At 34.5% G+C, this 14,713-nt stretch overlaps 1 protein-coding gene across 3 annotated transcripts in view; it reads right to left on the bottom strand.

Annotated features, from left to right (window-relative positions):
* Positions 1-14,713, bottom strand: part of AP2B1 (adaptor related protein complex 2 subunit beta 1) — a 105,925-nt gene that overhangs the window by 50,143 nt on the left and 41,069 nt on the right. For all 3 annotated transcript variants that reach the window (XM_006924947.3, XM_006924945.3, XM_015599159.2), the window contains exons 12-14: positions 13,500-13,598; positions 7,704-7,963; positions 1,833-2,025 (exon numbers count right to left, since the gene is read on the bottom strand). In XM_006924947.3, the coding sequence (XP_006925009.1) occupies positions 1,833-2,025; positions 7,704-7,963; positions 13,500-13,598 (552 nt within the window). The remainder of the gene's footprint in view (positions 1-1,832; positions 2,026-7,703; positions 7,964-13,499; positions 13,599-14,713) is intronic.

Consider the following 14,713-nt stretch of genomic DNA (forward strand, 5'->3'; position numbering starts at 1 on the left):
AAAAAAAAACCCTTTTTCCCAAAAAAAAAAAAAAAAAAAAAAAAAAAGAAAGAAAAAAAAAAGAAAAAGAAAAAAGGCCCATGTGTGACACTGGCTACTACAAGCTAAGAAAGTTCCAACAGCTTCTCTATCTGAAGTAATACTTATAGGAATTCTAATGGATGACTGAATAGCTATATAAAATAAGGAGAAAACTCATTGGTTTTAAGGGCTAGCGAGAGCTAATACAAAGCCCAACAGAAATAACATGCCACTTTGCATCCATGCTAACGTGGGTCAAGAAACAAGATCACAGAATCCTGGGCCAGGCAACCTCAAAACATAGGGACTCTTTCTCCTCTCCATACTTCAAACTTAATTCCTCCCTCTTAAGTTCAATGGGCCACTAGGGAAATTAATAAGTAGAGTTGTTAAGGCATAAACTTGAGGAGAATATAACATTTAACTGTGGTTGATGTGTCCATAGAATAAGAAAAGCTATTTCAACGTTTATAAGGGATTTCTGGAAGTTTCCATGAATAGTGAAATATTTGTCAGTCTCCTGAGTCTATAAGGAGGCTATACAGCAATGCAGAATGATACATAGAAGCTACTGTTCTTATATACCAACTCCGTTCATTAAAAATATGAATATGAAAATAAATGCTTATATTTCCAAGAGACACAACAGAAGTGCTCATTTGTGTCACTATAAAAGCTAGAGTCCAGAGCTTGGTCAGTATAGACTCTGAAAGCAGTGACTTTCCATTAGTAAAATGTGCAACCCACAGAGGTATGACAATAATTACTCTACCAGCCAAAGAGTAAATGTACCTGTAGTGGCTGGCAAAAATCCAAGACAAAATACTGCTCATAAAGAAGAAGAGAAAATGCTGGTGTATGTAGCAGAAAATATGGTTGTTTTGTTTATGTAATCTCTTGAGAACACATATTTGGCATCTGCCTTCCAATCTGATATAGGGAAATAAATCAGTTTGTTGGGCATCTTAATAGTCGTCAGGTTGACAAACATATCTATAAGCATCTGTCTGAAAGAGCCCATCTAATCCCATCACAGTTAAGTACCTAGTTTGCAGGGAGCAATGTGATGAGACCTGCTATTTTTCTGGCCTTCTCTACACAGCTGGAAGGTCATCCTTAATATTTCTCATTTACTTTGCAGTACAGCAACAAAAATAATTTTGGTTCCCATTAGCGGTACATATTCATAGATACTCTGGACTTTGGAGCCTTTTAAATTAGAATCCTGGAAGCTAATTAAATTGGAAGTATGACATGTTTGGGGAGGGAAGAAGGAGAAAAAAGAACTAATCAAGCAGTACTTCCCAACTGTAACAAAGATACATTTTTTAATACGAATGGCTGCCTCAAAACCTTTTAGAGTTACACAGGAAGTAAGCCAATAAAATATTTAAAAGGCAAAGGTTTGAAAGCCTCAGAATAGGATGATCTCTATGAGGTCACTTAAATGCTGTTCAGGTCAAAAGAAGAATTATAGGGGCTATCCAGAGTAAGGAAGCAGGAACAATAATAAGCTCTGAAAAGGACATTAAACATTAAGATTGCTGAATAAGTTGGTTAAACATCAAATAAGTTGGTTAAACATTCTATTTAGAGGCAGGTCAACAAAATAATCCTGTACACTTATATCAGTGGTACCCCATACCACTGATGGACAGTATTATTAATTCTCTAAAGACAAATAATTCTGTCCTTTATCAAAGGATTTTGCTCTGCTTATCAAGGTCTAATTCTAAAAAGCGCTGAATAATTTAAAGTTCTTTAGCATATTAAGAATTAAAAATAAAAGAAAAAGGAAGAAAGATGCTTACCAGACTATCTAGTCCTCCTCCCAAGAGATCCACTGCTCCCACCTGCATGGAGGATACCTGTGGCACGTTGACTGGGGGACCAAGGTCAAGGTTTAAAAGGTCCCCCAGAAGGTCACCTTGAGAGGGGATAACCTGAGGCTGTTCCAAGTTGGTGGCAGTGGTGGTGCCAACAGGGCTGTCACCTGCATCAGTGCTGTAGTCATACACACACAAAGAGGGGAAAGGAGAAAAGTCAGTTTCACCCAGAACATAATAACAAGGCAACAAGTGAATGTCAGATATGTAAAACACTGGAGAGAAAAAACCTCTTATTTTATAATCATTTGTTGATGTACATGAAGGGACGATAGCAATTCTTATTTTTATCAAAATATAGTTGCTAAAATGAAAATAAATGTATGCTATATAACCTCATTAGTTGGTCAATTTTAATTGAGCACCTACTCTATGAGAGAGCACCATAATGAGAACTCTGGGGAAATATTAATATACATACATATATATATATATGTATATATATATTTTGTCTTCAAGAAACTTATGCTCTAAACAAAAAAAAAATCAGCATTCACAAAATGACTAAAAAGCACATTCACTGTGCAACAGCTGAAATCAGCATTGTGTGAATGTCTGCATATTTACAGGGTATAGATGAGAAACAAACAAAACCAGGTGGGACTGATTTTAAAGGCATCTGAGAATGCTTGTGTGACTGACTAGACTTTGAAGAAGAATGGCATAGTTATGAGAAACTATTGATCAGAGACCCTCTGAAAAGGAAGGGATGGTTTATGCAAAAGCACAGTAATGAACGATTTGACTAGATTGGTGAAAAACTTACACTGGCAGGAGCAGGGATTGGAAATGTTAATATTTAGGGGAAGAGAAGATAAGAAAAAAATAATTTTGAAAACTAGTCTGGAGAGTCAATTTTTATATGACAGGCAATGCAAAATCACTTTTATTTGTTGAAGAAAGAACTAAACATAACATTAGAAAAACATTATTCTAGCAGCTGTGTGCATAATGAACTAAAGTTGGGAGAATGGACATGAAGATCAGCTAACAGTAATCCAAACTGCTACTGCCACTACACTGTAAAAATAAAAAAGAAGTGGTGAGTTCCAAGATATTAAAAGGGCAGCACGGAGGGAAACAATCTTTTCAATAAATGGTGCTGAGTCAACTGGATAGCTGTGTTGGAAAAATTGAGCCTTGACTCTGAAACCTCACAACATAAATAAAAATTAAAGAGATAAATCCGACATAAACGTGAACCTGAAAATCTAGGAGAGTATCTTGATGACCTTGGAATAGATTAAAGTTTCTATAAAAAACAGTATTAAAAAAATACTGATGAACTGGACTTCATTAAAATTAAGAACACGTCTTCTTCAAATGAAAAAATTAAGAGAATGAGAAGGTATTCTCCACAGACAGGGAGAAAATATTTGCAATACACTTATTTGACAGAGGACTTAAGACAACTCGTTAGAAATAAGAAAAAGATCAGGCACATCACAAAAGAGGATATACTAGCAGTCCATAAACATGAAGAGGTACTTCATCTTTACTCATCAGGAAAATGCAAATTAAAACTTCAACCAGCTACCACTACACACTCACCAGAATGGCCAAAATTTAAATGGCTGACAACACTAAGTGCTGCTGAGTGCGTGAATCACCTAGAACTCTACAGTACAATCACTTGGGGAAACTGGCAGTGTCACCTACAGCTGAATATACATCTATGACTCAGCAATTCCACTCCTAGGTGTATACATGAGGGAAATGAGTATAAAAGTTTAACAAAAGACATACAAGAATATTCCTAACAGATTTATCCATAAGAGCTCCAAACTGGAAATAACTCCAAAAGTACGTCAATAGGAAAAGATAAATTGTGGCATATTCGAAAAATGAGATCCTATATACCAATAAATAGGAACACACAACTAATGACGCAACATAGATTAGTCTCACAGACATGCTGCATGATAGATGCCAGACACAGAAGAATAAATATTATAAGGTTCCATCTATATGATGTTCAAGACCAGGCAAAACTAACCTATAGTGATAGAAGTCAAAATAGTTGTTCTCTCTGGAGGGTGAGTATTGATAGCAAAGAGACATGAAGAAGTCTTCTAGGGTGCTGGAATTATCCTTTATGTGATCAGGGTGGTGGTTATATGAGTGTATACATATGTAAAAGTCTACTGAGCTGTACACTACAGATTAGTGCACTATTAACACTAAGATTATTATAAATAATTGTCGATTTAAAAAGTGAGGGGAAAATCCCACAAAGAAAATTCCAGGTTCAGTTGGGTTCACTATAAATTTTTCCAAAAAAGAAAAAAAAAGAAAAGCAAAACTAATCTTAGATAAATTTAAAAAAGAATAGAAAATGGCAACTGAAAAAATGTGAAAGTAATTCAGACTGCTTATTGAATATTAAGGAATAATTAAGAAAATATTAAAATCTAATTTTATTAGGCTTGATAATATTTTGTGTTTTTGACAAGTCCTTATCTATTACAGTTACCATTTAAAGTATTTATGGGTGAAATGACATGAAGTCTGAGATTTAAAAGACTCTAGCTCCCCATCCCTCGAAAAAACTGTGGCAACAGATAAATGGTAAGAATGGCAAAATAGTGATAACTGTTGAAACTGAGTGATGAGTATATGAGAGTTTTTTATAATATTCTATCTTGCATGTTTTCTAATATTTATATTAAAGTTTTAAAAACGCATTTTAAAACTTTAAAAATTCCATTAATAAGTAAATGTTGTCTTAAAAAAACCTAGGTAGGTTTGACAATACTTGGAAACAGGACAAAGAAGAATGAAGAATCAAACTCAGAGAATAAACAAAAACTAAGAAGCAAAAGACTAGTGATGTTCCTTATAATCATAGAGGAACTAGAGGGATAAAGGGAAAAATAATATGCTGTTTTCAATTCTGTTTAGTTTCAAGTAAGAAAAATAAGTAGAGAAGTCCAACAGACAGCTAAGGACAAGGGACTGACAGAGTTAGAGAAGTAGATTTGGGAAGAATTTCAAATACATATTTTAAGTGAAATCAGCATTGTAACAAAGAATAAGACTAAGATCAAATGTTGGCTCAACTAGTTACTAGTTGTATGATGTTGGGCAAGTGGCAACTTTTCTGAGACAAGGTTTCGCCATCAATAAAATTATAACCGAAGAAGTAAATAAAATAAAATTGTAACAATGTCACTAAAACACATGGTTCTATTTTAGGGAGGATCAAATAAAAACATGGTGTAAACTATAAAGGCTTGTAATAGATCAGTGGTACCTGTGTTTAGTAGATAAGTTCCCTAGGGGAATGAATACATAGAGATGCACAGAAAAGAAGGTTCAGAATGAGCCTTGTGATATAACCAAGATTAGTGATCGGAGAAGAGAATGAACACAGAACTGCAAAGATTAAAGAGAGAAAAATAATCTAAAAAAGATAACTTAGGAGAAAAAGTGTCAAGAAAACCAAGATGTGAAGTATCCAAATGAGGACAGGAGTGGTGGTGCAATATAGCCAAAAATAAAGTCAAAAAGGGAAGCAATTTCATATACACCTGGCAAGAAATGTATGAAATCTTCATAAATGGTATATCTCTGCAATATGAACATCTATCATCTTATGATGTGTGCCATGTAGGAAATGTGAAAGAACACAGGGATTTATCAGTACCTCTAAATAGAAGGCAGAACAGGTAACAATGCATATTTTTCTTCACTATAATAGAAAGGGAAGAGTATTATAAGACAAAATGAGGTGAAAAGTACATGATTCTATACATTCTACAAGTAAAAAAAATGGTAAACCGTTATTATGCATTCTTTCTAAATAGAGAACACAAAAAATTAGCATGAAAATGTTTCCCATTGTGAACTGCACAATTGTCATCAAAGCAATATCTTTAAAAGGTGAGATTTTTCTAAATTAGACAACTATTTACCATCTCACCCCTACAGAGCAGCTGACAAGTCTAAGTATAGAAAGCAATACAAAATGAAAAAGTACTTTTTAAATCACTTTCCCAAGTGATTTAAAAATATCTAGTGAAGTAAACAGTTTTAAATGCTCAGAAGAGGCAGAATAAGGTCTTACATACAGTGTTGCTGTATTTCACGTCAGAGGCATATCATTTAATCTTATGCTGCTGAAGAGAGCTAGGTAATGTCAGTACTATCACAGACATGCCATTCGAGGCAATATGTTATCCCTATTATTTCAAAAAAAAGTTTTTATTTCTGCATTTGTGTTTCCTTTAAAAACACAAAACAAGCATAAATGACCACATAAGGCAGGGATCCTCAACCCCTGAGCCACAGACAGAAATAGTTCATGGCCTGTTAGGAACCAGGCTGCACAGAAGGAGGTGGACAAGCAAAGCTTCATCTGTATTTGCAGCTACTCCCCAGCGCTAGCATCAACGCCTCAGCTCCACCTCAGATCACCAGGCATTAGATTCTCAAAGGAGCATTGGTCCCTGGTGTCAAAAAGGTTGGGAACCACCGACGTAAGGAATTATCAAGGTAACAAATTAAAGGCTATTAATGAGACCTTATGTAAGAGATTGTTTCTTCTTACATAGTTTAAATACTGGTTCTTTTCTTGTGTTCTAGAAAGAGTTGCTTTTGTTTCTTGATTTGTTTCACTTTCTCCCTCCCACTTGAGGGTCAAAAATTATCAGTATAAAAGTAATTTAAATGGCATATAAATATGGTTACAGTGGCAAGTTAAAACAGAAAATCCATATCTATTATCAAAACTTGCAGCACAGACTGGGAGGTGTACTTACAAGTTAAATAGTCCTATCTAGAGAATGTTAAATATTATAAGGCCTAATTCTTACGAAGCCACAGTCTCTTTCAGGTGAAAATTACAGCACCTGCCCTGAAACCAAAGATTCAACTCAACTAAAGGCTAATGAAAGATTACTAATTTTCTTGGGTGTTTCTTCCTTTCTGTTTATCTGTTTAAATAGAGCCTAAAACGCTGACTACACTAATTTGTAAATAATTCTTACCCTCTGGCTACTCATATACCACTTAAACGGCAATATATATTAGACAATGGTACAAGACACTCATCAATAGAAGTGCAATTACTCTAACCACTCTGGGGTCAAATTCTACTTAGATTTAAGATTTATTATGATTAATGAAGGAAATTCTGAAATGATTATAAGATACCCACTATAAGAGCTTATTAGAGTACTGCTCCTTCCAAATTAAAATTTTGAGATAGGTAAAAAGCCAAGAGTTCCATGTTACCTGAGAGCCTATTCATAATAAAATTTCTTACTGAGACAATCAATTTAATTTGGTAAAAAGAAAGAAGTAGAGGTCACTGAAAAACTATGTCTATATAGAACCTAGGCTGCTTTTATAAACACTCCTGCAAATACTATTTCATTAACAGCTTAACAGCATAAGAGAAGCAGTATCTGCTACCATTATCCATAAGCTTCAACCAAAGTTACAGTAAAGGATAAAAATAGCTAAATGTACAGGTAGGCTTTTTCCAAGTTTTCAACTCTGGGAAGATTTCTAGCCTCATCTTACTGGAGACTTAGGCAACTTTTGAACTTCATCAGTTTAGAAGATCTTCATCATAATTTTCTAAACCATAATCTTACCTATTCCCAGATTTGAACAGTGGGGCCTTTCACCTATTGTGTGTGGTTACTGATACTCAGATGGAGGCTGTAAGGGCAATATAATAGGTTTACAAAATGCATAGCAGGTTGTCTTCTAGGTATAAAAGCATGAGGAAGACCAACTCTGCCTAAGCAAAGAGTTACTCCTCAATCAAATCTAGTTTCACCTGCTTACCTCCCATGATGTATTGGCAAGTGTTTGCGATGGATTCCATGACTTCCTTCCACAAAAGCATTGGGAGGCTTGTGGTACACAGAGGCCAAAGAACCAATGTGACAGATTAGCTCATCCAGCAGAGTTGGCTCAATAAGATCTGTCTCCTCAGAGATCAGTGGCTTCTCAGACAAGACTACTTCTTTGGCTGTGACAGGGTCCGTTGAGAGAAGGCGCCAATAAATATAGCCTCGATCTCGAAGGTCAGGATTATCGGAATCCTAATGGCAAAGGCAGGAAGGTTTGAATGAAACTTTTCTTCATACAGAAACCCAAATGCTGAATTTATTATAGAGGCAATGTAGTGATTTATACAGAGTTGATGATTAAGACTCAATTTAGACTTAATATAGTTTTAATATAGTCATAATTTTATAATCTCTAATGCTTCAAAGAATTTAAAAAAATTGAGATGGGTTAATCCTAAAATTCAAATTCAAAGGGGAGTTGGGAAAAGTAAAATAAAGTTTAATCCAGTGAAAAGTAACTGCTTGAGATGGCTTTGGGACATAAAATTTTTTTAACTGCTATAAATATTAGCAAGATTATTCATAAAATATATCATATATATTTCACCCATACTTCCTTTCTTCATTTCTGTGGAGACACTGGCTAGGCCCTGGAAATAGAGAGATAACAACCAACAGTGCCTGAATTTAACGAGCTCACAGAGTATTCATTATTATAATGAGATATTATTATTATTATTTTTTTAAAAAGCTGTTAAAGAGAGCACATAACTGCTTCCAAAAGAGGTGATACTTGAATTTAGTGGTCTTGTTTTTCTGTGGTAGTTTTAAAGTAATTTTTACATGTTCATGGCTAAAAAAAATGATCATCAATGCCACATCATGATTTAGAAGTATATAAAAATAAGTCTCCCCCAATCATCCAATCCTAGCCCACCTAAACTCCCAACCCCAAAATAGCCATGTTAACAGTGTGATATTTATCTTTCTCAACAGCTCCCATGCAAACACATATTTATTTTATACAAAACCAGTTTGACATTATATACACTGCTCCGCAAGTTGCTTTCTGTATTGCCACATACACCTGGTTTTCCTCTGTATATGCAACACTGCATCATTATTTATTAGTGCCTCATTAAAGGACATTTTGATTGTTGCCTTTTTCTCCTTCCTCCTCTCCTCTATCCCTCTCTCCCTCCCCCTTCCATCCACCCATCCATCAATCCATCAATCAATTTATGTTTGTGATCATAATAAATATCCTGGTATCTACCTCTCAGAAAAAGTCTATATGGTGGCATTTATTTATGCACAAGTTGTTTCAATGGTATCATGTTATTAAAGGCAACGATCAGTCTGTTTCAATTTCTGATTTAAAACACACATACAAAAATATTTTCTTTAAACTAGGTCAGTTTGAGGGCTTCCATATGAGTTTATTAGTAAATAGATGAACTGATTCATGATTTAGCCACTTAAAGCATATATTCAGCTCAATACAGCAATGACCCTCAGTTTTGACTACATAGTTTTAAATGGTTTTTCTTAGTCACATATCATTTAACTTGCACTCCTAATGAATTGCTAGTTAAAAAAAAAAAGAATACTGAGATAGTAGCAAGTTAACAGCATAAAAATGGTAAATTTTACCTCAAAATAATCTTTATCACATTCATAGGTTACATTATTCTAATAGGAATGCATATATGTATATGTATTATGTAGCATACAAAATGTTTACAGTATTTGAAAAGCCAAAGTTTAAAAAAGTAAACAGTGATAATATTCATTTTAGATGATTGTTTTGTTTGGTTTGGTTTGGTGGGGGGTAAATTGCTCCTGAAGAAGTGTTTATAAACAGTAGACTGAAACGTCCTTGCTTTGATTTTCATTTGGAAACAAAGCATGAACATTATAAAACATAAACAAATTGATTTTTTTAAAAGAGTGGAATACAAGTTTCTTAAAATATCAGGTCAGAAAAGCAACACCCACCTCTGTTTTTGTTGATACATAAATTAAAAGTTCAATTTTAATCTATATATATATATGGTCCCCAAAGCATGTCATTTAAAATTCATAGACCAGCTATGCTTTTTATTACACAATTAAAATGAACACTGCAAATCACAGAAGTGGAGAAATTTAGTTTGTCATTATAGATTAGTAATATTGTTAAAGGTATTAATATAAACTTTATATTATAGTTTAATTATATACTGGTCAAAATAAAATATCTTTTACTTCAAATTTCTCATATATCATGCAAATATTTAACTAAATGGCCAAAAAAAATTCCTGTGGGGATTCTATTCAAAATTACATATTTCTATGAAAAAAGTTTGAGTCCCTCACACATTTAAAATACTGCAATAGGGCAAACTGCTCGAGATAGAATCACTGGATCAAAGGGTAGACACTGACTTAAGAATATAGTCCTATGAGAAATAAGTGTAAATTTTCCAAGACTGAAAGTCAAGAGTAGGCAAAGACTTCCACTGTTTGAACTCTGCTGTTCTGCGGGCCGACTCATTAGGCCAACTCTAAGCTGACCTTCATTGCCTCACTATCACATGAAGGCCACAATAAATCAAGCCAAGATTTGTGGCGGGGGGGTGGAATATGATATTAATGTGCTACTTACTATATGTTTGGTGACTCGGAAAATTTGCTTTTGGACCTACTGTACTGCTAGCCCCATAGGCCCTTGTCAGATCTCAAGAAAATAGTTATTAAAAATTTGAGCTTCCAAAACAATTCTTAACAGTCAAGCTCTAAAACAGTAATTCTTAATTTGTAATGTGCATCAATATTTTATTAACACACCAGGAAAGCCATGAAACTGTAGATTTCAATGCCAAATCACAGAGTTTCTCATTCATTATGTCAGAAGTGGGGCCAAGGAATCTGTACTTTTAACAAGCAGCACAGGTGATTTTTATAATGGTGGTCTTAAGTTCACAGATAGAAAAACTAAGATAAAGACTTCTCTTCCATGTACAAAAAGCAATTACTACAGTCTGGACATTTCTGTGTATATTCTTTGCTAAGTACTCTAAAACTATCAAAGCAAAAAAGATAAATCTTTGAAAGGAAGCCACGATTCAAGGGTAGGTTTTCTTTCCCCCTAACTAATAATATTTCTAATTATACCACCATTTTATTTAAAACCAGAAGCACAAAGATTTCACATATATGTCACATGAATTCTCAGCACAGATAAAGAATAGAATCAATTACTCCACTGTAGAGATAAGAGAAAAGCAGTATGAAAAAGGTATTTGCTCAGTTGTGTCTTGAATCAGTGGATGTAGCAGAAATGGAACACCACTACCCAATTTGAATTAACACAATTCAGCAGATCACACTGTCCTCAACTTAAATTGATACTTACAGCCATAAATATTAGTTTCTCATTTCACAAACTAAAGAAAAAAATCCCAACATCCACTGGAAAAGATTTACATAAATGTGCTTATTCTTTTATGCAAACTACTCAGATCTCATCAACTGGACCAAAAAGTCTAGAGAAACTGCTTAATAATTATTTAAGCCAAATATGAAATCATCATCCATAATGATCTTAAAACTCCTAAGTTCATTTATACGTACTGGTTTATGCACAATAGTGCTTCAGGCATGGAAAGCAGGGAATAAGTATTCTCAAAGTCATTCTTAACCTTCGGACTAGAGAAGTCAGCATAGCACAGTGAATAAGGGCAAAGACTTTGGAGCCAGGTTACCTGGATTTCAGTCCTAGCTCTGCCCTCATACCAACTGGACCTCTCTGTCTCAGTTTCCTCATCTATAAAATGGAATAGTAGCAGTATCAAATCCTTATTGAGATTGAATTAACATGTAAAGTGCTTACTAGAATGTCTGGTACATAGTAATCACTATACAAATGATTGTTGTTATTAAGATTCTATACTAGTCCTTGTATACAAAGTCTAGTATCTGGACTGTCTGAACCTTTATTTATACCCTGCCCTGTTCTAGAAATTCAGCAAAGCTTACAAAATGCCTCTAAGGCTAGAGAGCATAAATTAGAAATAGAAACAGAAAAATGCATGCCCAATGACCTACACATTTCCTACAGAAGATCTTTAAAACTGATTCTAAGGTTTTGAACAACTGATATGAAAAAGAAATTTAGTCAGTTAAGCCATTCAGAGGGGCAGTTAATTACACAACAATGTATAGGAGAATCCAAAACTGTCCCATACCAACTGGGGCAGAAATTTGTTTAATAGAGCCTCTTAAAGAAGAAAACATATAATGAATAAACAATGACTTTGACAACAGATCCAACTAGGATAGTTTCTCAAGACAACCCTTATTATGGCTGACATCAGTATTACTGAGCACAAGCAAGTCTATGAGGGGTCAAATACAATGCAGTTTAGATACCCAGCTCTCTACTAATCTTCTAGCTTGATTCAGTGGTGAATTTTAACTATCTGTAAGAACAGAGAGTTCTTGTATTCTTTAAGCAATACTCCCTAAACACTTTACCGCAGGCAAATTTTGATAAATACTGGGAGGTAGTAAGATTGAGTTTGAACTCTGACAAAAATAAAAAATACAGCTCCTCCTTATGTTGCCTGTTAAATAAGGATAATAGCCATTAATAAGCCAATGGAGGCACAGTTGAGAACTTGTGAATACAATGAAACTTACCATGGACACTTGCCTGATTATAAGACTACCTCTATCTTTTTAAAGATGAGCAGAAAGGAAGGAGCAAGGCAAAAATTCTCTTTAGAAAATTTTAAAAAATCCATCTTAATAGAGATACAGATGGGTGATCAAGGGTCTAGACTAGGAAGTCTAGAAAACTCAATTCAATACAGAAACTATTAAATAAACACAATATTACATAAACTGCCTTGATGTATAGAAATTACTTTGCTTCAGGCAAAAGAAGATGCTTAAAAGGGAAAATTTAAAAAATACTTCAAAGAGCTCTTACAAATAAACTTTAGAGGATGTGAAATTAATAACAAGATGACAGCTCAAACTAGGCAAAGTACTGCAAAAGTTTAAAATTTTGATAATATACCACTATAACAATATGAAAAAAAATGGAAAACTGAGTATCTGAAGCCCGTTCCATGTGTAGATACACACCTTAACTCTTGACAGCCTGCTAAAGTCAATCTGTTTTCAAATTCGATTAAAAACATTACTAAATCATGATAGATTGGTGATCATTACACTTGTTACACTAGGAAAATTAATTATTTTAGTTTCTGTGGATATAAAATGGTGACCTGATCGCGAAGGCATTTGCCACATTCCTAAAACCAGAACCCATCCTAAAAGAGGACCAAAAATATCAAATAATTAAGGGAGCAGCACAAGCATGTTAAAATTAGTTTAAAAAAAAAAAAAAAAAGCTACTACTCAAGAAGGCGGAACACGTGAGATCTTTCTCAAGGCATTTAACATCTCTACATGGCACTTTTATTTCAAAGCTGATATTAAGTCACCCAGAAGGAGGTACTGTGAGACTCAATGTCATTTTAACACCGGTATGTCCTTTAACACAAGTCTAAATTCAATTTTCATAAATTATAAAAACTAGAGTCAGTGAATTCATTTAAAAGCCATACAATCAGCTAATTTAGTGGAATATGTATAAGAGATGCTGTTTTTATATTTTAACAGGATCTAAAGACTGAACCCTTCCAATTAAAACTTCCCCAAAGGAACTTTCTTGGGGAGTTTCATAATTTCCTACAATTTAAAACAAATCAATCCAAGCTTTTCCCAGATTTCTTACCTGTGTTGCCAAACTCAAGACCTGCTGTACCAGCTCCTGTGTTTCTGATGGTTTCTTGAGAAACAGCTTCACTATGGCAGTAAGCAGAGTGAGTTGCACCTAAGCAGATATAATTTAGTAAAAGATATTTGCATTATCCATACCATCATTTCCAAAGTGGCATTTCTCCAACTATGAATTACTATTACTATTTTGATTAAGAGACAAAGGTTAAAACTGATTCAATAGCAACAATAACAGTGAAAGGTTTTCATCTACTGAAAACTCAACAGCCTCCTATCTCCAAACTGCATTTCTGGCATCAAAAACAGCTTCTTTGTCTCTGGTCCAGAAAATCATTTGTATTTCTTAAAATATATGCTAACACTGTGACAGCAATAAAACTTGTTCCTGACCAAGTCCCTTATTATTTAATTCCACTAAAAGTTCAACTCTGAGGGAATCAAGGAATCATCTGCCATACTGAAGCAAAAGCCAAGACAGCAGAATTATGCCAGATCATAGCCAATTAAGAGTAGGCTGCTGAAACACAAAGCTACTGGCTTGTATGTGTTCTTTGTAAAGGCCTATTAAAATTACTATGGTGGATTACATATATTAACCTCAATTTGCAGTGAGTATAAATGTCAAAGGGAAAGGGTTTAATAATTTATCTGCTTCTCTGGACCTGTAGCTCTAAGGTCAGCTCTCTCAATTTTGGTAGAGACAGAAAATGGGAAGAAGTCTAACCACAGGGAATCTTTTCAAACTGCACATGCCAGCCCTCTCCTCAGCGCCTATGAAAACCCCACTGCAATAAGCCATAACCATTACTAACAGGAAGGGGTAATTATTTTCAAATAACAGAAAATCAGAAAGTGTTAACTACTACTCTAAACCAGTAGTTGTTAAAATGTGGTTCTGGAGCAGCAGCAGCAGCAGCAGCAACAACAACAGTAGCATTACCCTGAATTCTGTAAGAAATAAAAATGCTCGGGCCCACCTCAGACCTACTGAGTCAGAACTCTAGGGATGGGGGCATATCAACCTGTGCTTTAACAAGCTTAGCAGGTGTTTCTGGGGCTCATTAAAGTTTGAGAACTACTGGTCTGAGTTAGACAGGTTTGTTCCACCAGAAGTCAGCGCAACTAAAAAAGATCACTCTTTTGGGAGAAAAATGAACATAACACTATATGCATACAAATTCTTCCTCCACTTCACCCCCTAACAAAACT

Source organism: Pteropus alecto, unplaced genomic scaffold, assembly GCF_000325575.1.
Source record: "Pteropus alecto unplaced genomic scaffold, ASM32557v1 scaffold98, whole genome shotgun sequence".
NCBI lineage: Eukaryota > Metazoa > Chordata > Mammalia > Chiroptera > Pteropodidae > Pteropus > Pteropus alecto.